Source organism: Macrobrachium rosenbergii, chromosome 20 (genome assembly GCF_040412425.1).
Source record: "Macrobrachium rosenbergii isolate ZJJX-2024 chromosome 20, ASM4041242v1, whole genome shotgun sequence".
NCBI lineage: Eukaryota > Metazoa > Arthropoda > Malacostraca > Decapoda > Palaemonidae > Macrobrachium > Macrobrachium rosenbergii.
This window is the reverse complement of record NC_089760.1, coordinates 7,010,573-7,035,536: the sequence shown is the minus strand read 5'-3', so window position 1 is coordinate 7,035,536 and position 24,964 is coordinate 7,010,573. Positions and strand designations below refer to the sequence as shown.

Sequence of the window (24,964 nt, the reverse complement as noted above, 5' to 3'; positions counted from 1 at the left end):
CACATGTCTTCTGCTGACTTCTGGTTTTTTTTAATACGGAATTAATGTATCTGGAATTTGATTGACAACAAAACGGGTAACTGCAAATAATGAGTTTGATGATAACAGATCATTATTGACCTTTGAAACTTGAAAAAACCACAAATTGGAGAACAAATATATTTATAAGTACGTATTGTTTTGGAGCATGACACTCCAGAACTGCTTCTAATTATATTTGTCCTCCAGTTTGTGATTTTTTTCAGGTAATGAGTTTATTGTAAAATAGCATAAGTTTTTTGTTTGTTCAGTCATGCACAATATTGTTCTTGCGCATCAGTTGTGAAATTTGATGTTCAAAACAGAAAAAGACAGGTTTTTCATCTTATGACTACAATATTTTATCATTCCACCCTGCCTTGATATTTTCAGATTCCTCAGGGTACACAGTCTCATTCAAGAGTAAGGTTAAATGGAAAAGGCATGAAGCGTATTAATTCTTACGGTTATGGAGACCATTATGTCCACGTCAAGATTAGAGTACCTACAAAGCTTACCACTGAGCAGAAAGCCTTATTGACAGCATTGGCTGAACTTGAAACTGACACACCTGGGACAATAAACGGCATCACGTATACCAAAGATGGTAAGTCTTGTTAAGATCTTAAGGAGACTTTGTAACTTGAAAGCAGTTGCATTTACATAGGTCAGATATGATTGGTAGGTACTAGGATCTAACTTGAGTTAAGGGACATTCCCACCTATTCAAAATGGAAGAAACTGAACCTGTGAGAGAAGTCTTTAGCCTGGCAGTGAAGGAAAAGAATTGGTCAATGAATGCTGATCACTATCTTAGAAGAGTGGGACAGAGGTTTGGTGGATGTTTTGTGGTTATGTAAGGAGAGGGAAAGTCCTCTGGGCTAAAACAGTACCAGTACTGTATTTGCAGTGAGTTCACCTTGTTGTAGAAGGAAAGAGGGTAGCTGCTATACAAATTGCTTTAGATGAGTTGTAAAACATATCAGAGAAAGCAAACAAAGTATATAGTGAATCATGGTTGTTTACAAGCTCAGTACAAATGTACATACAGAAGCATTTATATAATATATTTTTTTCATATTATGCATACAGTATATGAATTGTTGCATTTATTAATTAATAAATGCAAAAGCTTTTTTGTTCTTAACATATTAAAGTGTAACTGGTTCATGTTTACAAAGAACACACTGACACCTGAACACACACATTGCACATTGCTCATTTGCCTTTAGTAGTTCAGGATGCTGGAAATAAATTATGCTTTACAGTGGAGGTCAAGTGCATTAAAGTATAAAGGTTAGCACTTGTTCCATATGGTTACCTGTGTCAGGTTTGCTGTTGCAAAATTGTTGCAGATCCCCGTTCTAAAGATTAGTAAATTTAGTTTTTACTTTTGCTATTTCTTCTTGTTGGCTTTTAGAAACAGCATTGTATGAAGATTTCAATATCACTAGATTCTCAAGTAGGTTTAGACTCTTAAATAGGTGGTGTTGACTTATGGTATATGATGCTACCAAGCAAAGAGATTGTAGCAGGTATATCAGATGAATCAGTGTTAGATTTTCATGTAGGATCAGTGTTAAAATATTTTATAATATATTTTTGCAGGTATATCAGATGAATCAGTGTTGATTTTCATGTAGGATCAGTGTTAAAAGATTTTATCGTATATTTTGTTAATGGAGGAAGCTTCAGATAATTAGCAGTATTGCCTGTACTGTTCTGTTATTTTCATTTTTAGGTAATAAGATTTATAAAAAGAAGAGTTACTTATAGGATAGCCTGGGTATGTTGTTGTAGGAACAAAGTCTGAATGCCAAGTGTGAATTGATATGCTTAAATAGTGGAAAACTGTTAAAAGGTACAGTTTATAAGATCAGTTATATTTCTTTCTAATGTACATGCACCTTAATGTTGATAGACAATAACAGACCATCTGAAAGTGATGTAAGTGCCATTGTCATACCATGTCTGATTATATATGTAATTGTTACTTTGCTATATCTAAGACTCGCCAATCAATAACAATGTTTTTTCTTATTTTCTAACAACAGTAAACCCCCTGTATTTGCAGGGGATACGTTCTGCACCCCCCATCCCCGCGAATAGCTAAAATCCGTGAATACTTAAAACCCCTCTAAAAACACTTGGAACTGCCTATTTTGATAGTTTCAACAATAAAAACCCTCAAAAAATGCTTATACCTGAGTATTTTAATAGTTTTATCACAAAAAGTGCATTTAGTCATGAAAATTATATGAAAATATAGTAATTAGTGAATATTTCTCAGTGAAAAATACCGTGAATGGGCGAATTTTCCGCGAACAATGGGTAGATACGTTCCACAGAGAAATCCACGAATACGTGAGTCCGCGAATACGGGGGGGTTTGCTGTATAATGACAAGAGCTAACCTTCCGGAATCATCTGGTTTCCATGACTTTACATTGGCCGCCCCTGTGAAAGCTAAATAAGTGAGCTCAGTGATCTGGTTAAATTAATAAACAATAATAATAGTACATTACTTCATAGATCTTGAACTATTAAAGAGCTTATTGAGTAAATATTGGTATATCCTTTTGTATTAGGGGTTATAATACCATGAGTGTCACATTACAATGTTGTATGTAGCTCTGCCTTGCTACCTTAGAAATTCTGACATGTTGAAGTGGCAAAAAATCGCTTTTGGATGGCCATTTTTTCCATTTTTAATGATTTAAAAAATTTTTCATATTTGTATAAAGAGGGTATATTAAATGGACAAGTTCTGTAATTTTGCAGTGCAGTAGGAGGAACATTTTAGTTAGACCAAGAGATTTTTATTGCACAAATTTAATAATCAGTCGTCTACATAGGTCTCGGGCTGCCCATTCAACAATTTAACTACTCTTGACTCCATTATGTTTTCTTCAAATTCACTTGGTTTGCGATTGTCAGTGCATGAGTTTAACTTTTCTGTTACTAAAGTACCATTGTGTTACTCTTGTTTGTGTGAACTGTTAATACTTGGGTGTTGGCATAGGTGCTGTTCCAGGGAGTGTTTTAGGTTTGTCGTGGGACTAGTGCTGGCTTTGCTCAACCCAGGTAAGATCTGCAAATATTTGGCTACCTGGGAATAAGCAAGTGGTCAGAAAGTTGACAGAGGGCAGCATTGCGCTGTCTCTCCTCAGTGAAGGTAATTTGACTTACACCTGGTTTGAAAGAGAGGATCCACATACTGGCTCTTCCCTCACAGGGACAGAAACCTCCCCACCCGAGAGGGTGTGGATATCCAGAGAAAATATATCTTGATCCCCTCCCAAAACTTCAAAAGTCGAAGCTATGGAAGAATGGGAAGGGGAAAATCCTCCAAGGTAGAAAGGGCAAATGGAGGAAGAATGCAAGAAGGAACCACAAGGAGACTGAGAAGTAGCCATTGAAGGAGGAGAAAACCCCCTTCCAAGATGACATCCTCCCCCTTTCCCAATGCTCCATCATGGTAAAAAACCTTCACTGCTCAATAGGCCAAGAACGACATTCAGAGAGGGAAGGGAGCGAGCCTTCTACTCACCTCCCCCCCAAGAAATGGGGCAAGAAACAAGACAGGAACTGTAGACAGGAACTCCCACTGGTCCTGGAGAGCAAGTCAGGACCAAACACACTGTTAAAGATCTTGCAACATCAACCTCTGTGTTGAGGGAGAGGGCAAAAACTTGGTAGGTTTAAGCAAGAAGTATCTTCGTGTGAACTGCATACGAAGCCCTTGCCTGGAAACATGAAAAACTTGCATTGTCTCAATCCTCTCAGTCTACACAACATCTGAAATACCAATACATTACAACATTCCGAGAAATCATGTAGTTGAAAATAAAAACATTGTTTGTTCATGAAAACCAAAAGCACAAAACAAACACCAAGGAGATAGGTGTTGGGTTTGCATAAATACAAAAGGCAACATTAAAAAAGTAAGTAAAATGATATACTGTATAAGGAGAAAGGCTTCAAAACTTATGCAGACTTCATAGCAAGAATAAATGAATATATCATTTTAGAGACAAGAAAAACGTTGAAATGTTTTAATGTACAAATATATGCAAAATATAAAAAAAAAATATTCAAACACTGGAGACAAAGTCGAATGGCAAGACAAACAAAGGAATGCATGTCTCGATGAGACGGTGGCAAAAAAGTAAGCTGGGTAGATGTGAGTGCGGAACGACTTGGTGGGTGGTACTTCCGCCCCTACCATCGGTAGCTGTTACCATAACTATCTTGCAAAAGTTTAATGGCCGGATTTCCAGCTTGCTGAAAGTTATTCCCATATGTAAAGACCTCAGGTTTGTATGTTAGGAAAAATACAAATTATTTTTTAAATTTTGGAAAATGGAGCACTTGCTCAGTGATAGCTGGCAACCTTTTAAGACTTTTTAGGTGGTTGAAGAGTAGTAGATGACAGCTAAATTTCATGTTGCTAATTTATGGCATTATAAAACAAGTGGATATACTCGTACATTATTGAAAGGGCATTGGCTATCTTCTTCTTCTTCTTCGTTGAACGTGCTTTTTCCCATTTTTCATATGGGGTAAGCACGATGCCTTCTTTTGAAGGACTTTGATGTGGCTATCATATTTTGAAAATCTTATCCATGGCTGCACACAATCTAATAGAAGCTAAAGGACTATTACCTTTCCTAATAATTTTCCACAGAATTGGATAGTCTTTTGCAAAAAAAAAATTGGTGAAATTTCTCTTTTGGAATCAACCTTACAGAATTGGTCAAATAAGAAATCACCCAGCAGTGATCATGATCATGGTTACCATTAGTAGCAGGAATAAAATTGCTGTTTCAAATAATTATGACAAACCTAAAGGTCCCGAGTTGCTATCAACTTCATGTTAGATGAAATTTGTTGCCAGTATATTATATATATCTGGTATTTAAGGGAATATTTGCACAGCTGTGAAAATCAAGTCTGGAGTCAAAGTTAGCTAACTTTCTACTCCAAAATGAATTTGAACATGTCTAGACTTGAGTCATCCAGATTTTTCTAGAATAAAACTTAACAGTTTAGAGAGCATCACAAGTACCTAAATGTTTCCAAGTTTTTAAAAGCCTTACTTGTGCCCAGGAAATATCTAGATTCTAAGTTTCTGTATGTGTTTAAAACCTAACTTACATAGTGCTTGAATTATGAATTCCTTAAACTACTCTATTGCAGTTTTAATTCATATGATTGGAACATGTGGAACTTTGGCTAATTTTGATTCATGTGGGAAGATATTTTGTTGAAATAAATAATAAAATTTACTACAGTATTAGTACAGTAATAAGACCTCCCACCTTTACTTTTTTTAATACAGTGTAATTAGATTTTCACATCTCAAAATGTCAGATGACTCATATGAGAAGGATCTAGCAAAAATAATTACACAGGTCCAACAAAGCATAGGGATAAGATGTACATCTTCAGCTAACTCACTTGGCTTATTAGGTGTCAAAAAAATGAATAAACACTTCTGTTTGTACTACCTAACTTGTGTTTAGCTAGTCCATTATACATCATGGAACCTTGTTATTAATGGTTACGTATACAGTACCAGATGCTGTTAGGTCATACGTTAATAAATGTTTTGGTCTGTGGGTTAAAAGCTGTTATATCAGAATAAAGGAAAAACATATTGTGGCACAAGTTTATGAAATGGGACATTTTGCTTTCCATTTACTGCTTGTGTATCACCCATTGGTTTCTGGGGAAATTAAATGATAGCTCCTATTATTGTTGTGATGCATATGACTCCCAGGTATACCTGTCTTAATCATTCCTGTTTTGGTTTGCTTCCCACATTATTTGAGACCTTAGCAGACCATGTTAAGCCATCAGAAGATAATGTGAACCAGAAATAACCTACCGAGCCTACTTCATCATTTTTAAATGGTTTTTTTTCCCCCCCTTTAAGTTGATGGTGACTGAACTTCCTAGGTATGTCTTAGTTTGTAAACCACAATGAACAGAGGACATAATGAGGAGAATTAATGAATTTGTAGGAGCCCTTTTTGGGGCTGTGCAGGCATTTCAGTTCTTCGATATACTAAAATTCTCGACAAGTCACTTGTGTCTAGCAAGTGGATAAGGTGGAGGAGAGTGGAAGAGAACTTATTTTGCATCTGATTACACCCAACTCTGTAAAGGGAAAAGCTAACTTTAAAAGTGGTAATGATGATTATGGTGAATTATCATATTGGGAATTGTACTTCAGGTTGCTTGTGATTCCTTGTCCCAACTGTGGTTTGCCAGTCACTTGGTATGCCATGTTATGCTTTGCTCTTGATTTAAAGACACAAAACAGTAATTTTTCTTGCCTCATTGTAACATTCAGGCACCCCTGTAATAGGAGGCTGTGAATATGTCTACAAATAGACTGTCATATTTCTTATAATTTTGTCCTTTTTTAACATATAAATCTACTTTTTGAGAGATCTACCTTTTGAGTTCTCATCTTCCATCTCTGCAGATTTGGTGTTATATGGAACAGAATAAATACCTCTGATTATGTAATCTATTGGAGCACACTAATTTTGCTGATAGGATATTCAGTACCAAACCTAATGGTTCCAGTTTGTTGATTTATGAATGGTCTAATGACCTGGCACTGGAACTTAAGGTTTGCTACTGAATAACCCAATGACTCCAGTGCCAAATCATTAGAACAAATATTCATAAATCAGTCAATCAATCAACAGTTTTACCAGCAAGAGTTTCATGATGTCCCCATGATATTAATTAATTTTGGAAATCTTGTTAGCTGTCTGTCATAACATTAAGGCACATGTAAAATGAAGTTTAGTTTAGGAATCCTAAGAAATAATAAACTTGTTAGGCATTCTATTAAAGTATTCCTCCTGTTTTCTTCAGGAAGGAAGAAAGCTTATGAAGATGAGCCACCTAAAACAAGTTCACGGGACACCTCTAAGTCCTCTGGCAAGTCAGGTTCTTATTCCTCAGATACGTCAGACCAGGGTCTCTTATCTAAGATAAAACGAGCCATTTTTGGTTAGGGTGTGTATAAAAAAGTTTTTTGTTTTGACACTTGTTACCAGTTATTAACAATCTATGTTAGTTTACTTGCTAAATTGTTTTAAGTGTGCTTTATTGTTATCTGTGCATTGAATAATTCACTGATGACGTGTGAATGTTTTATTGCTATCGTGTTTTTATTACAATGGAACATAGGTGCATATAAGGAATTTATTTTTATATACAACATACAGACTCCTTAATTTTACTTGAATGTTAATTACATTGACCAGTGTAGGGAAGTGTGGTTAGCAGTGGATGAAGTCCGTAACCCCAGCTAGGGTAAGGCTTTGTCTCAGCTGTTTAGTGCTTTCACCCTTAAACTTGGTTGCACAGATTTCAGGCATGTGGTTTTAGTTTAGATGATTAAGTTAGCTTCTAAAAATTATGATTTTTTAAATGATCCGATTTACTATAGCTTGATGTGGGTTTTTCTTGTCCCACTTTTTTTTTTTGTAATACTCTCAGATTCAAATTCATGTTGCCTTATGGCAACTTTTCTGAAAGTTTGTATGAAACAAATCTACTAAGATTAACTGAGAAGGGTAAGCACAGTATAGCAAGGTCATAGTGCATTGTTAGGATTTTTAAAATTTAAGAAATTTAAATTTATTTTTTATGTAAGTTTCATGTTGGTTTGATATTATTAGTATTATTGCATTCAGTTGTCAGTGACTGTGAAAACAGTCATGCATACTAGGCCCATCTGTAAGAGTACCATTAGAAATTAAATGTAAAAGGATGAGAAAAGTAAAAAGATGAGAAAAGTAATTATCATGGCTGTATGTGAAGAAGACAGAAGTTCATCAGATGATGCATGGAAAATTTAGTAACTTATTGTATGATGGCAATCCTTAACATACAAATGTAGGCAAACTTAGCATGGGTACATTGAGTCTTTATGAATGCTTTGCTCTCCTTACTAGGTATTCTTTTTTAACTGAAGGATTTCCTTCTTATATACACTAGCCTTATACAGCACTGCAAAATCTTATTTATATTGCTATACATTTCATTCTGAACTTTTATTCAGAATGTTGCATAATGGCATTCAACTGTAACTGGTAAACAAAGAATACACAGACGCACTTTATGTACTGACACACAGAAATAGAGAAGAAATTCTAGCAAATATTAATAATATTTTTTTAATGTTCTTTCTTGTTAAAAAAACAAATTCAAGTTTGAATTGCTTTTTTGCACACGCTCACCATTGTTAAAGACACTTAAGATCGCAGCCAGGGCAAGAAGTATTTTTAATGTTGCAATTTAACTAATTGGTCAAGAATGCATTTAGTGTACACATACTTTGACTTGCCTGAGTTCACATGCATGTTCAATCCCTAGATATAATGCTTGATGCTTTTGAAACAGATATGCTCTTGAGGCCCATTTTAGTTTTCTGAAAAGAAAACTATTGTGTCAGCTATGTCTGTCTGTTTGCACTTTTTCTGTCCACCCTCAGATCTTAAAAACTACTGAGGCTAGAGGGCCGTAATCGTGCATCTGGCAGCTATATAGGCCAGGCCAAGCCAGCACCAGGCCGTGGTTAAATTTTCATGGGCTGTGGCTCATACAGCATTATACTGAGACCACCAAAAGATAGATCTGTTTTCAGTGGCCTTGATTATACGATGCACAGAAAACTCAATTGCGCTGAAGAAACTTCGGCACCATTTTTACTTTTTTGTGTTTATTCCCAATATATTAATTTCGTGCTGTTTTACAGTTAACCAGCCTCAAGGACAAAGCTAGGTTACTTTATTAAGATTTTGACGCTGAACAGAGTTCACTTGATATTTTCCTTGTATTGTCTTTGTGAGAGGTTTTGTATATGTTAATTTTTTGGATCTGGCAAAAATGCACTAGAAGTACTTGGGAGCTTGATGATGATTGGTTGAATGTAACATGTCAAAATAGCATTTTTTATATTTCATATAATTATGCAGTGATCCAGATGAAACCTCATTTCATGGCCCAAATTTCTTTCTTAAATTTGTTACCTGTTGATAATGTTATCGAGTTCAGAGATTATGACATGTGTTCATAAGTTGGAAAATAAATACCTAACATGTTGACAGAAGTCAGTATCTTGAAACTGGTTTCAGATACACTTGATTTCATTCTGATGTTTTCTATATAATTTTATTCAAGTTGGAACAAATTACTCTAAGTATTAAAAGAAATATGTATAATTTTTATTAATGTCTATATGTAACTCAAAACTTAAAAGTGACAAAAAGTGCTGTGTGAAACTTATGGGGAGATAAAACAAACACATACAGCCACATACAGTATATGCTAGGGCAGGAGAGTCTCCCCAGTTTATTTTCTTGATAGTAGTTTCCTGGTTTTGGGACCTTTTAAAACGGTAATCACTTGAGAGCAGTGTTGTATTACTTTGGTTTGCTTATTATGGTTATTTCTGCAATTCAGTGGTTGCTGTGGCTCTTTGTGGGTGCACAAACAAAAAATGCCAAGGTTCACAGACCTTAACAACTGACCTTCCTATTTACTTTTGGACTTATCAGCACATTTTTTAGAACTTATCAGCCTGGTAGTATTACTAACAGATATAACATATATTTGAAGGAGAAAGTTAGGTTATCAATTTGCTTTTTTCATAGAACCTATGTGCTGACTGTATCTATATTTTACAGATGGTCAGTACCAAGGATCATTCATGCCCATTAATGTGAAATTCAGTGATGGTTTTCTTTGTATATTGTTATTGATATTACTGCTCGTAAGAGGCTGCAGTGGTGCTTAAGTTATCATCCCTAAGTGAAACAAGTATTTTAATATTTGTAGTTTGCCAGTCAAGTTAATGACCTTTTTAAAAGATTGACATTTTCCAAACTGTGAGCTCAGTATTATCAACTTTCTTGTAGTACTTCTTTCTGTTTCCATGCTGTTGTAGTTTTTTTTTTCCCCTTTGGTACTGTTCCTGTCTACCGAATAGGTAACTTTAACACTTTCCATTCTTTAACTTCCCATGCATAAGGAAAATCCCTTTGTCTAGCTGTGTTTAAGTCTTAGAAATAGTATAAGTTGTCTCAATAAAGCTCTTATTTAATAATAGGTTATGGAGGAGTGAAGTTACAAGCATAGAGTACTGTGTAGGTTTAAGGGGTTTATTAGACATTGTCAAAAGCAATGACCTAAGGTTCCCCAAAGTTCCCAAGAGAGGATTACTTGATACAAGTAAATTAATTTGAATTTGCTTGTGCGTAAGGATGATCAGATATTCTCAGTACTGTATTACTGTATAAAGTATGCAAAGCAATATAACTGACTGCTGTGCAATTATTTTTTTGAAATCCATGATCATCTTAGGTTTTGTGCATTGCTATCAGGAAAAATTGTAGCATGCAAATATATATTTATATAATAGGGAAGGAATGTAAGAAGGAAATCAAAGCCTGTACATGAAAATTGTGATGGGTAAGGTGTAAGCAAGAACTTTCAGTTTTCAATATCAGCAAGTCAGTGGTTATCATCATCATCGTCATCATTTTTTTTTAAGCAGACCACCGAGCTGTTTTGTTTAGTTTGCAGGGCTGGCCTGAAGGATTTGTCTTTATTAATATTATTTACATTTAGGGTTTATTAAATTGCAACTTTTAAAGTTTAGGCTTTATTTAGTAAATTGCAGCTGTTCAGAGTTTTATAAATAGATTAATTGGAGATTCAGACGGAACTTGTTTGATTTGTTTGAGATTCAGACGAAACTTTTTTGATTTGTTTCCAAAACCTTTACATTTGTTGTACCTAATTTTAAACCTTACATTTGTTAGACCTAATCTTAAACTGAACACTTTATGGTTTCTTCTACATAATTCAACACAGTAATATTAAATTTTATTTAGTGGTTGTGTTTATTCAACTCACGGGGATATTTATTTAATGATTGTGTATTCAACTCACTGGTCTGGCTCAAAATCTTAAATTTTAACTTTATTAAAATAATTTAAATTTTATAATTGGGGTTAATTGAAAATAATGGAGTCAGACAAAATTACTTTATTTGTTTCCAAATACAGTATATCCCAATTTTGCAGCAGCTTTAACTTTTGTACTACAGAATACTAAAGGAGTTTTAATGGGGAGTTTTAAATGCAAGAGCCTTCAAATGTAAAAAGGTCATATCCAAATGCAGACAAAGTTAACAAAGCATCGTTTTATATTCATAATAAATTGGTATAGTTTTGTTTTAACAGTTGAAATTTCATATGGGAATATAAACCACTGCCTTTGTATAAGAATATCTTTCTGGATGAGCTAAAAATCAGATGAAAACTTGAAAACCAGGTGGTTAATAGGTGGAAATTGGGGGATGAATGGGAAAGTATCCCTCGCTCACCAGCCATCGCCTTCACTTTTTTCTTTCGGCCACTGAGAGTGTCGGGCATGTTGCGGATGGTTTGTATTCCCATAGGAACAAATTTTGAATAACAATTTGTATTTTTCTTAGGTATACAGACCAGAGCTTTTTATATTTAGTTCCACCTCAGCCACCCTGCTCAGTCCCTGCAGTCATAGTTAAGAGTGAAGGAGACAGTTGGTAAGCAAGGGATACTCCCCCCCCATTCTCCACTTGTTAGCCATTTGATTAACTACGTTATCAGGTTTTTTATGAGTTTCCAGCTCATGCTGAAAGATACTCTGTTTAACAGGCTTTGGTTTATATACTTAGGAAAAATACGAATTGCTATTGAACATTTTAGAACTAAATAACATCAGATTAATTTTATTGCTGTTTTCTAAGAAATGCATTTCTCCAACAGGAAAACTTGATGAGTTTCCAGCTCATGCTGAAAGATATTTTATTTAACAGGCTTTGGTTTGTATACTTAGGAAAAATACAAATTGCTATCGAACATTTTAGAACTAAATAACATCAGATTAATTTTATTGTTGTTTTGTAAGAAATGTCTTTCTCCAACAGGAAAACAAGTTGCTATAGAAGAAAGTGAAATACTGAAGAGGATCCGTTCCATACTTGGAGGAGATATCCAAGAGCTTGGTTGTAAGAAAGTTGCAGATGATGTTGAGGATGCAGCCCAGGATACGAAACAATCGGAAGAATTCAAGAGAGACAAAGGATAAATTAAAAAGTATGTCCTTGAAAGTTTACAGTTAGATGCTTTTGTCTAGGAGCTGAAAAAATTTAGTCATTTCCTGATTAAATAAATCTAAAGATTGCTAAACTACCAGTTATCAGTGTGCTACAAGTTTAGCAATCCTGAAGTACCAGTTATCAGTGTGCAGGTATTTAGCATATTTTTAAATATATTCACCATTCTTAGTTTTTACAAAATATGAATCCTTGTATTGACTACACATAGATCTTTCCAGTGCAAAAGGTTTTATTTTGGTCCAGTAAGGTTACTGTTGCTAATTTAATAGAGCATAGTGTAAATACTGTGTTGCCTGCAAAATGACCCACCTGCATATAGCCATTCATTTTCTGTAAAAGAATATTTAATATAATTTTTGTAGCCATATCTAGAGTTAAACACTCAAGTTTTTGGTCTGTGGGTATTTAATGCAGGAAAATCATTGTGATATAAATGAAACAAAGTTAAAGCTTTTGGAAAAATCAAATCTTGTTTGCAATCCATGGTATTAATCATTTTATGTTTTATAGACAGCTTCCATGGAAGGATATTTGGAATATTAGTAAGAAAATAATGTAAAGTGGACATTAGTGGAGCAAAATTTTTTTTTTCAATCCATATGAGTAAAGATTTTTATGGGGCCACAGGGGTGTTTAAATGTACAGAGATCTATTCCATGTTATTGTACATAAAGTTGGTATTAAAATTACCTTTCTGTCAAAGTTTTTATGTATCCCTTTCATATGGTGGTGGTGTGATAGCTTACACTAAAATAACATTTTTTAAGCAATTTGTATTTTTCTTAGGTATATAAACCAGAGCCTTTCATATGGAGTAATCTTCAGCATGAACAGGAACAACCCATCTGAGTGCCAAACAAGATAAGACAAGCCATGCTGTTCAAAGCAGTGATGATAGAAAAGGCATCTAGGGAAGGGAGAGACCAGTCATTGACTTTTCAGCACTGAAGACTTCATTCACAAAGGAAACTCCTCATTCAGTGTTAAGGTTCCATGAGATTGTCCGACTTCATGATTTTGATAGACCTTCAGGATGTAAAATTTCAAATACCAGTCCATCAGGGCTCTCAGGAGTAACTTCTGCTTTATCTGCAAACAAGATGGTGTTCCAGCTGACGGCCCTGTGCTATGACCTGGCAACAGCTCCTCAGGGCTTCACTTGGGTATTCCCCAAACCCTCAGCTGAAGCCAATGCAAAATGTATTTCTCAGTCCGTGGGTACTTGGACAATTGGTTGATTCTATCTTCCTCCAGGGAACATCTGTGAGACAAAGATTGTCTTCCAGCATTTTGTCACAACATAGGAATCTTGAACACCTGGTGTTAGTCCGATTGTACCCCAAGCGGCAGATAAATTATCTGGGTATGCTTCTGGACACAGCACTGCAGTTAGAGAGCCTTCCCAGTGGGGCTCACATCTGGACACCTTAAGGGAAGTAGCTGCACACAGAAGCCATGCCACTACCACCCTGAAATTGTCCAGATGCAAGCCCACCAGGAAGGTTCTCACAGTTACCATGTCCAGAGGCATACCTAGATAATTCATCTAGTGCTTGGGGATGAAATTGGGCTTCCACCAATTGGTCACAATCCTTATGTTGTGACAAAATGCTAGGTGAACTTTGTGGTAGATACCTGAGTGAAACCCTGAGGAGCTGCTGCTAGTCCAAAGCACAGAGACAAAGATTGTCTTCCAGCATTTTGTCATAACATAGGAATCCTGAACACCTGGCGTTAGTCCGATTGTACCCCAAGAGGCAGATAAATTATCTGGGTATGCTTCTGGACACAGCACTGCAATTAGAGAGCCTTCCCAGTGGGGCTCACATCTGGACACCTTAAGGGAAGTAGCTGCGCACAGAAGCCATGCCACTACCACCCTGAAATTGTCCAGATGCAAGCCCACCAGGAAGGTTCTCACAGTTACCATGTCCAGAGGCATACCTAGATAATTCATCTAGTGCTTGGGGATGAAATTGGGCTTCCACCAATTGGTCACAATCCTTATGTTGTGACAAAATGCTAGAAGGTGATCTTTGTGGTAGATACCCGAGTGAAACCTGGAGGAGCTGTTGCTAGTCCAAAGCACACCATCTTGTTGCAGACAAGAGTCTGAGAGTCCTTGATTGATGGGTAGCTGAGATTATGCATCCTGAAGGTCATCTATTGCAATCATGAAGTCAGCTTCTCTGATGGAATCTAACATTAAATCAGCAGTTTCCTTCGCGAGTGAAATCCACCAAATATACCCAGTGGGGTATATTCAGCTCCCTGCCGTTTAGGAAGCCCTGCCCTTCCTAGCAGAGAAAGAAAACTGCTGATCCTGTCTGGGCTTCTGAAGCTGGGGCTGCTTCTGCACACCAAGCTTGAAGGCTTTCACTGGACTTACAGGTTTAGCAGCAGGTGCCTTCGCTTTTTTGCGTTTTTAGCAGCAGGTGCCTTCGCTTTTTTGCGTTTAAGGGCCTTTGCACAGGTGAACAGTGCGTACCAAGAGTCTTCCAGTGAAGCTCAACTGCTGCATCTACCTTTCTTAAGAAAAGTAAGTGGCAAACCCAACACCAAATTATCTCACAGCAAGAGGCTGCTGTCTCCAAACACCTGGTGAAGAAATAGAGAGAGCAATCTCCTTCACAGGACCAGGTTTCCCACCAGTTGGTCACTTGGTAGGTAAGGTGGGTAGGTAAGACCTCTACCACCCCACACCATCAACCTCATGAACATGGTCCTTTCATACCAAGTCAGAGTAGTTGTGAGAAGTAGTCAGTTAACTCTAACCAGGACACTGCTTGCACCAAAGCTACTGCTACAGATTCCAAGGAATTGGACTCTGCAGCGTTGAAGGCAAATGCCCTCCTGACAGTGCCTCTTAGGAAGGGGGTTACTTGTCAGTCTTCAGACTAAAACATCCAGATGGAGAGCCAAGTTTCTGCATTCTCCATTGTATGGAAACTCTGCTGGTGTGTAAGAGGCGCAGGAAGAAGTTTGCTCAATCTGCTAACAGCAAAGGAAACCCCTGGGACTTCAGATCAGGGAGTTCACCTCCACCAAAACACCATAAGATAACTGCGATTATGGCAACCTAACTGACGATCTTGCCTCTGGAACAGAGCCTACAATCTGCTCTGAAGTCAAGATCATGGGCAGGGCAGAAGCTGAAGTCACTTTCCTGAGATTACTGCATGAATAAGTGAAATTATCACTGGAAAATTTTGCTCCAGCTCCATCTGAAGGGGTTCCAGAGGAGCAGGTCCCTCAGGACTTCAAGGATCCCCAGAGGTTCAACCTACACCTCTCCCAGAGATGAGAGGGGGGCATGCCAGGCCTTTGCTCCCTCCTACTCATGCTCTCCTAATAACACCAGATAAGCCTCTCAATGGAGAAGGCAGACATTAACTTAATAGATGAATCCAAATGGAGTTCTCAAGATTCAGTGGCTGTACAAATCATGCTGGATGATACTCCAGATATGAAAGGCAATGTGGTATCCCTGTAGGAACAAATCAGATTTATTGGACTACCTTAAACTTTACATAGTTGCTTATATAACCTAACCAAAATGTTGGTTTTTAACAATTTCGTAGTTATTACAAAAAAATTTTACTCGTCACTCCTTTTACCTTGGCATCTGGATTTCTAATAAATCTGGACTAATAAAAATGTATCATTTAATGAAAAGGATATACAACCAAATAGATTTGAAGTAAAACCTGAAGTAGAAAGTAATATGTACAGTAGTCAGAAGAAATATAACAGCATTTGTAGATGTAAATCACCGAATCACATAAAAAATACCATAAAATATAAGACACTTACAGTAATGAAGTACTCTACAGCATAATTGTTACAATTTATCTTAAGTGTATACAACCATCTACAATGTTCCAAGCACTTACATAATTATAAAGTACTCAGGTACTGTGCTTTACTCACTGAAAATACATGATAGCATTAATGAAAGTACATTATGATGTAATAAAAGTTTGATGAAGGAGTGCTAGATATATACTTTTCATACTTATGGTATATTAACAAATTTGTATTTGTAGAAGTAATATTCTTAACAAATAATACTGTACTGACCTCAAAATAATGGTTTGATCTGTCAGTTGGTAATGAAGATTGCACAGGTGTCATATAAAACAAGTCTAAAAGCCAGTGGTCATTTTTTTTTAAGCAAGATTCCATTGAATATTATATCTACAGGTTGCATGAAAATTACCAAAAAGAGAGCAAATACAGACAAAAAGATTATTTGACAAAAATAAGTATATAACATCAACTGACAAAAATTATTCCACAAAATTTCAAATATTGTGGCAATGGAAGGACTCACAGCAGCTACCAAAAACAGGTTTCTGTGCAAGTCCACGGCTATTTTTTGATAGCTAGTTGCTCTTCATTCTCAAAGGACCATATAAACGGAAATGACAGGTGACAAGGCTATAATTATAAAAGGAATTGCAATGAATATCTTAATCACCATCCAGCTCATGACTGCTAAGCCATAACTATTTCCGAGCTGTTTTGCTTGTTACTATCAATGTATGTCTGAGACTTACAACATTTGTCTTGTTTTTACACAAAAAAAATATCCTATGGTTTTTAGAGGAACTTAAAATTTTGGCTTGATAAGTTCATACATTAGTCATAGTGTATACCTGATCTTAAATAAAGTTTACAAATTAAAAACAGAGATATGAAAAGCATAAAAAGTTTTTGTAAATTTCAAACAAAGATATGAGCACAAAAAATTGCTTTGAGTTGTACAATAAAATTTATAGTAACAAATTGCTCTCATTAGCTCATATTACCAAGCATTAGTTCTACAAATCAACTTGATTTGTAGGAAAGAAGGCTGGATGATTCGGCCCTATGAGATGAAAGGGAATGACAAAGAATGATTGAAAAAATAAAAGACCTAAAAGATAACAGCCTGCACTAAACAGTATCACACTAATATCAAAATAAAAAGTAGGGACTAAAGCTTGGTAACGTGTGCTAATGAGAGCTGTTTGTTACTTCAAATCTTACTGCATATGTCAAACCAGTCTTATTAAGTACAACATAAAAGTATGTGTAGACTAAAAATAATCATCAAAATCAACCATGCAAAGCTGGTCATCACTTTTTCATACTTATCATTGCAATTAATACTGTATTAATTTATTGTTTCATATTTTTTCCAATCTACTGTGTATATACTAAAGACCAAAACATTATCAGTCAGGTTCAGGCACACACTAACTGATTTTGAAGATTAAAAAAATAATCACCGGATGTTTATATGAAACAGGTGACAGTATGTAATTACTGTAGTGGCTGCTAAATGCATCTGTATTTCCTGTCCAGACTGAAATTCACACTAGCCCAACAAGATAGAGGTGTTAAATGACATTACCCTCTAAAATTTAATTTATAAATTACTGATATGACAAGCAGTATTTTCCTTTGATAACAAGAGATGAATCACCTGTCAAATAAGAGCCGTATTAGTAAATTTCTCAACAGCTGACTGCAACCTTTGAGAATACTTTTAACTAAACCACACTTCCTTTTAAATGAAAAAGTTGAATGTTTTTCATTCATAATCTACATTAGCTATTCATTTTTAAAAATCTAAATGCTTAAGGGGAGTGCAATGTCATAAGGTCCCATTATAAAGTAAATTACTAGTCATAAGGCCCCATTATAAAGTAAATTACTATTTCTACCTTATGATTGAAGGGACTTGCTTCAAATTTTTACCACTTATTCTACAACTATTGTAATACTAAAAATTCCCTCGTTGAGAAATTTAGAATTTCGACCTCTTAGGTTAATTTTTTTACAGATGAAAAAATCAAGGCATTTTTCAAAAATATGCAAAAAACATGTTACTCTAAAAAACGATTTTCCTAGCACCAAAATAAAGATATACTGTATAGTTATACTACAATCTGTAAGTTCCAATGAATTTGGTTAATCATCTTGGAGAAATAAGCATTTAGTTTTAAAAAAGTAAGTTTTCAGAAAACAGCAAAACATACAAATTTTTGGACTTTCAACGATTGAGACAATAAAGACATCCTGAGTGAGTTATCCCTGTACTATCATTATAAACAGTTTTCTTTAACGCTAACGCTAGAGAGTATGGGATATTTTAGTTGGGGGACCAGTATTTGTGTACTAGTTTTTTTTAACTTTTTGACAAGCAATGAACAAAATTGTCCATGAACCAAACATTTTTTTTTTTTTTTTGGTAATAATGCTTCAAGTTATGTTTATTTTATAAATAAACAGGGTCTATAAGTCACTTGCACCTATCCAGAATTAGTCATACAGACTTTTTTACAAGTATTTTTGCAATCTGTCATCCACAGTGCCATACTAGAGATTAATATTGTCAAAAAATCAATCTAAAACATTTTTTTAGCATTAACACTTCAGATTATGTTTATTTAGATATAAAAGAGTTGTAAACTGTTAAGAACTACAATTTGATAATTCCTCGAAATCTGGCAGTCGGCATGCCCCTTAAATACTATGCTGTATATTTAAACATTTTTTCATAATATTCCTCAAAAAGAAAGGGGTCTTGTATGCCATCAAATATGATAAATTTTTCTTTAATATCAAATCTATTCACTGCACTTGAAAACATGAGCTACAGTTATAATCATATTAAGCATTATTTACATGGATGGAAACTACATTCAAAATTCAAGCAACTAGTCTAATCGTAATGCTCTTTAGTCAGTTCTAGCATAAGAACTACTGGGATGTGATCAGTTAGACCTGCAATAACTGTACTGAACCAAAAACCTGTAGGAGAGAGCAAACTCTCTTTATGACAAAGGAGATGATCAATTCTTCGTCGACCTCCCCACTTGGTAGCCGTCACATTGCCATTACTATCTGGTTTTGGGCCACATGTCATAAGCTCCATCGTTTGCTCCTGAAAAAAAAAAAAAATAGTAATAAAATTCTGGTCAAACCCCATTACAGATTATGTAAGTGAATAGCTTACTTTCTTGTGTTCATTGCAATTGCACATGCTATGACATTACAAGCTGGATTTTTAGCAAAAAGACACGTGGTTTTTTATATAGGTTTAATAATACATGGGAAGAACTACTATTCCATATATGGCATCCAACTGTACTTATCTTTCAATGAGAAATATTGAAATAAAGCAATTGCCATTAGAAGTAAGCAACAGTGTCTTTGCAGCCATGTGGATTGTCAGTAAGCAAAGCAACTTTTAAAAAAGGTCCACTTGTAAAGACACTGAAGAGCAATTTGGTGGGTATCAGTAGCCTTGTGGCCTGCCTTTAGGTGTGCTATGTATTTCAGTCTCAAATGAGACCTAAAATTCCTCTGAAACAGGATGAATGTCATGTTAATTGATATTAATGTTGTGACTAACTCATGCTGGTCTATTGAAGGCTTCTAAATCACTGGTGGAGGTAGACATACTACATGCTTATCTGTGACTTCACTTTATGTCACTGATAGGCACTTGGAAAAATGCATCCAATACCTCAACTGGCAAAAAGCAAATAGTATAATTATGAGATATAGGTCACTGGTAATGGAATGGCTTACTACTGAAAGGGAGTACAGTGGGTCCCCAGTAATCATGGGGGATAGAGACCACAACCACCCACGTTAAGCAAAAATTCTCATTACTGGTATCCTCTTCTAAAAATGCTTATAACTGGCTATTTAGATAGTTCAGACACCAAAGACCCACCTATAAAAATGCATATAACTGCCTATTTTATCATCATAAAATAAATTTAATATTTCAAAGTAATCTTACAAAGTTAGCCATAAAAAACATATAGGTACATACTATCGCTTACAGAGAACTTTGTGAGGGTATGTATGGCCAACTATGCATCGTGTACTGCACAACAGTGAATGTTATTGATTTTCTTGTGTTTTGTAAGATGGTTTTGAAATGATATTATAGTACAGTAAAGTGTTTTCGGATGAGTTTAGAGCATATCTAAAATACATGGGTAGTTTGCAGAACAATGTTAGTACATACTGTACAATACGTACATACAAACGAAACGGTAGGCTTGCTGACGTCATGGCGATCTGCATACGTATTTTTATGTTAGTATTTTCATGAATGAATACATGTATGATAAAAAATTATTTACTGTACTGATTGCAGTACCGTACTGTAATATTAATGTAAACAGCAAAATACAGTAACCAGTATGTACTGTAAAGTGTATTTTTGTCTTTTGAAAAATGTTCGTCCCAAGCATCAACAGTGATAAAATATTCTTTTGTGTATGCACATGTTACAATGATTTGCTAATTTTCAAATATTAATATTAATGTAAACACAGTACTTGAGGGGAGTGAGGTGGGTGCTCTGGAGTCTGCGGGCGCTTTGGAGTACAAGACAGGTGAGGCTCTCTGGGGAACAACCTGGCCACTCATGTGGGTGCCCAGAAGAAGAAGAGTGCTTCTTATAAGAGCACTTAGCAGCTTGAGTAATGAGGTTCTGCAGGAGAATGCTTGGGTGAATGGTGAACAGGGCTGCGCCAAGTACTGTAACCTGGTTGTGGGCTAGCAGAACAGTCTCTAGCACACTTCGATAAAATGGGAATGGCCTCCCTGCCATGATATCTCTTCAAGGGGGAGATTCTCCCAGTAAGTGGCAAAAACGCCTCTTATTCACACTGGAGTCACTATCAGAGTCAGACAATAACTGGTGGGTGCTAACTGTGACACCTTTCCAACAGCTGTTAAAACCACAAAAAAACTGAATCGGATGAGGGGACAACTGCCTGTGGGCAAGCCCAGCTAACCTCCTTTGGAGCTCCGTATATCTACTCCCAGGATCAGGGGTGTGACAGTGACCTTCGTCTGGGAGCATCAGAGGGACGGACAACCACCTCCTCCACTGTCACTGACACTGGCATTTGCACTGGCACTTGTTTAATACTTTGCACTTCGCCCATAAGGACCTTAAGTGATTCACCCAACCCTGACACAGCACTAACTACCAGATCTACGGCATCGGGTTTAGAGGCATGGAAGCCAGGAATAGGAGTTGATGGAGAATTATTAGGAGGACTAAGGATGGGGGATAAAACAAGGGCAGGAGAAGAAGGAATTTTACAGTCTGTGAGTTGAATGTTAGTGACAGAACACTCTGAGCTCTACTTTCAGCTCTAACAGCTGCCTTCCTCTTCCTTTCTCTATCTAATTTATCCAAAGGAGACCTAAGAACCTTCCATTTCTTCTCATCCCATCCATCACATTCAGCGCAAGTGAGATCTATTGAACATTCTTGTCCTCTACATTTTGCACAGATCGTATGACTACGTAGGTTACTTTGGTCATTTGGGTCTTGCAACCCTCTCTACAATATCTAATACTTAATGAACTGGAACCAGACATCACAAAAAAGAAATTGCAAAAAATCCACTTAGCTAAGCTGAACCGCTACCAAAATAATCAGTACTTCACCAAATCCTTGAGAAATGCGAAGAAAAAACCTCAAATTCAACCACCAAAACATCCGATGTTTGACGTCGAAGCTGGCAGAAAAGAAGTGACCATCACTGTTACATTGTACCTATTGTTTCCCAATAGAGGACGGGGTAGTTACCTACACTATAAACAAATAAACAGCTGTCGCGAACTTCACATTTTCAATTGCCACGCGAGTAGAAAGTATAGCTATGTAATTACTTGTTAAGTTATATATATGAAAATACTCCTTTCTTTTAATTGCATGTATAATAACAACAAGAAAATGAGAATACTGTATGAATAAAAAATTCAATGGGAACAAGCTACATCATTCAGGCAGCAGGAACAAACTCCAGGAGCAAGCTGAGGAGAATTCGTGGACTGCAAGAAATTGAAGAAAATGAATAAAAAAAATTAACATAAGTGTTAGATTATCCCAACTAAAGAGACAAGATGAGGAGAATTCTCACTATCTTAACACAACTTAGACATGCAAAAGAATGTAGTTACTAACTACTGAAGGGTTAGAGTGCAGCAGCATGAAATCATTTCTCAGTTTTTCTGCTTTTTCTTTGGGGTAAGTCAAATACTATGAATAAGGTTGATTGTGACTGACTCTCTTTGTAAGACAATCTTATCTCTGGACGTCACATTATAAGAATGAGACAGAGGGGAGAGGCAAGGAAGTTCTATTAGACTGGGAGTTGATGAGATCATATTTTGCCCCCATGATGGATTAAAACATTTGTCAGACCAAGATTCCCATACTTCACATGTTTGCTATAAATTATATTGACCTTTCTATTTAGGGCAAATTTCTTGGAGGTCAGACAAAAGGCAGAAATCTGAGATACATAAGATCATACTGTGGATATACTGATATATTTCAGTGACTGATTATCATATCGAGTGCCTTTCGATTCTTAAGCAGTGACTTCCTAAGGAATCTACCTGACAAGTTGATGCCAGCAATTGTTCAGGTGACTTACTATGCTGTTATTAAGATTAAAAATGCTATTATAACCTCAAAGAACGAAGAAAAACACCTAAATCATTCCCTTATAAGGAAAATGGACACCACTCCTGGATGCTGAATATATATGGTCAAGCAATGACAGGATCCAGATTATTTTAAGACTCAAAAACCTATGTCTAAGGTTTCTTGCATGTGGTAAAAAACTCTCCCTAAAGTCATACTACACAAAAAAAAAAAAAAAGATTGGAGAACAATAGAATACAGAATTTAGGTCAAAGGCCAAGTGCTGGGACCTATAAGGTCACTCAGCACTGAAATGGAAATTGACAGTCAAAAAGGTTTTAAAAGTGTAACAGGAGGAAAACCTTGTAGTTGCACTATGAATCAATTGTTAAGAGAGGGTGGAAAGTAAAATGGAAGAAGAATATAAATGGAGGTACAGTTAAGGAATGAGGTGTCCTGATGGCACCAACCACCCCCAACTATGGGGCTAAAGAAATATCATATACTGGAACAATTTCCTAAGTGGAATGGTTTATCATAAGCCTTTTCTGATGATGCAAGTTCACTAGGTTTCCTTTAAGACAACATTTAGATATATTTATGTGCTGCGCACTTAATAGAAGACCTAACTTGATGTTTACAAAATAGATGTATTCAGAATCAATAACACCATAATCAGATTTTAATTATGTAATGTATTCAGCAGAAACCTTAAATATACAACTTTACCTGAACATCTGCATCAAGAATGAAATATCTACGCTGTACATCATCCAATAAAATTCTGCGAAACTCATGACTATCTTGGACAAATGGATGATTCATCTTTGGTTGTCTGTGTTCTGTGCCAATTGTCCATGGTTTATCTTCTCCTGCACGTTCTCTGCATGGGTCTTCGTACTGATCCCAAATCGGTGAATTTTGTGTTGCCTCATCCCCTGAAATAACAGTGTACAATTACTGGCATGTATGTAAAACACAGTAAAGTTTACAAACATGATAAATAATTCCTTGGACTAGCTGATCCCATTTCAAATCTACCTTTCTACAGTTACTTATCAATATGCAGCTTCCAAACCTATAAATGACAGAATCTTTCACAGAAATCTTAACCTTCAAGCCTAGACTAACATACTAGTCTACCATGTCCTATCATAAGATACCTTGCCTTATGTTGATATATCATTTGAACTGGGCCTACCTGTACCAATGGCCATTCATACAAAGAATTCTTATTTAATTACAGAATATAACTTCCTTTTTTGTATTCACAAGCTACTACACATCTAACTTAAATTTTTTTTTTCCATAATAGTGCAAATGTTAGGAGCCTTGTAGGTGCCAGTCGAAAGATGGCTTAGCCTATTCATCTGAATGACCTCCATTTACATACGTTATTTTTGTCAATTTTATTTTGGGCAAATTACTGTCAAGTTCTTGTTTAATCATGAATTGCATGTTCTATACAGAAGGATAAATTTCATTTATTCTAAGGATTGTAAAGTACAGGATTTTCATATCCACAGACACGTGCAAGTGTATAAGGGGCACCAAGACTGTTTTCCATTTGCACAAATATTTTTTACTTTCATTAGAACAAATTTCTAACTGCAATACCAAATGCTTAGCTAACCACAAATATGTACATCTACATACAAAACAGTTTATTTCTAAATATTAATGCTACCATATACAAGAAAAAGGAATTACTTATAAACATGAATGTTGCATTTTCAAACAGAACGTGCAAGAGATGCCTGAGATCAACAGGATCAGCTTAATCTTATGATCCTTGACTGACTCTCAATTTAGTGTATTGTATATTTCAAGGTTTGGTAGAAACTTGGATTATTGAATGTTGGTTATTGTGTACAAAAATGTAAATAAGATAGTGCAAAATTATATTTTATCACAGCACAGTAAAAGGACAACTAAGTTATGAAACCCTCAAATGATAAATTTCATGCCATTTTTAACCCGCATTTTGCTCACCTCTCACCTCAGTATTCATTACTGCCAAAACATATGTCATAAATAAGTAAATAGTTGGACAGTCAACCTTAACCATTGTTGCAAATACAAAACACTGTAAAATAAAGTTGTACCCAAGTGAGAAGTACCCAAGTGAGAAGTGGGTGTGATTAAAAAAAAGGTACCTGTCTTCTGTTGGTTATGTTTACCGAAATATTTTGAAGTTTGACCAAGAGTTTTAAGCCTAGCCCTTATTTTACATGTGCAATAAATGTGCAAGAAGTTTTACATTACTTTGCACAATACAAAATGTGTTGTTTT

General features: G+C 35.8%; 2 protein-coding genes across 21 annotated transcripts in view; one reads left to right on the top strand and one right to left on the bottom strand.

Moving 5' to 3' along the window:
- The window catches only part of LOC136849029 (protein tumorous imaginal discs, mitochondrial-like), a 48,969-nt gene that overhangs the window by 21,318 nt on the left and 2,687 nt on the right, over nt 1-24,964 (top strand). The window contains exons 7-11 of one of the 6 annotated variants that reach the window (XR_010856202.1): nt 412-625; nt 6,912-7,055; nt 12,022-12,190; nt 13,000-14,616; nt 14,649-16,206. Coding sequence is in view for 4 of the 6 variants with exons in the window: in XM_067121901.1 (XP_066978002.1) it covers nt 412-625; nt 12,022-12,182 (375 nt within the window). In the remaining 2 variants the exon portion in view is untranslated. Of the gene's footprint in view, nt 1-411; nt 626-6,911; nt 7,056-12,021; nt 12,916-12,999; nt 16,207-24,964 lie in introns of those variants that run through there. The other 5 variants (XR_010856203.1, XM_067121901.1, XM_067121903.1 and 2 more) reach the window with 5 other exon arrangements.
- Nucleotides 15,865-24,964, bottom strand: part of LOC136849030 (sphingomyelin phosphodiesterase 5-like) — a 77,219-nt gene continuing 68,119 nt past the window's right edge. For 9 of the 15 annotated variants that reach the window (XM_067121906.1, XM_067121912.1, XM_067121909.1 and 6 more), the window contains 2 exons: nt 23,402-23,610; nt 18,408-19,147 (listed from right to left, as the gene is read on the bottom strand). In XM_067121906.1, the coding sequence (XP_066978007.1) occupies nt 18,926-19,147; nt 23,402-23,610 (431 nt within the window). In that variant the 3' untranslated portion in view covers nt 18,408-18,925. Of the gene's footprint in view, nt 19,148-23,401; nt 23,611-24,964 lie in introns of all 15 variants that reach the window. The other 6 variants (XM_067121915.1, XM_067121916.1, XM_067121917.1 and 3 more) reach the window with 1 other exon arrangement.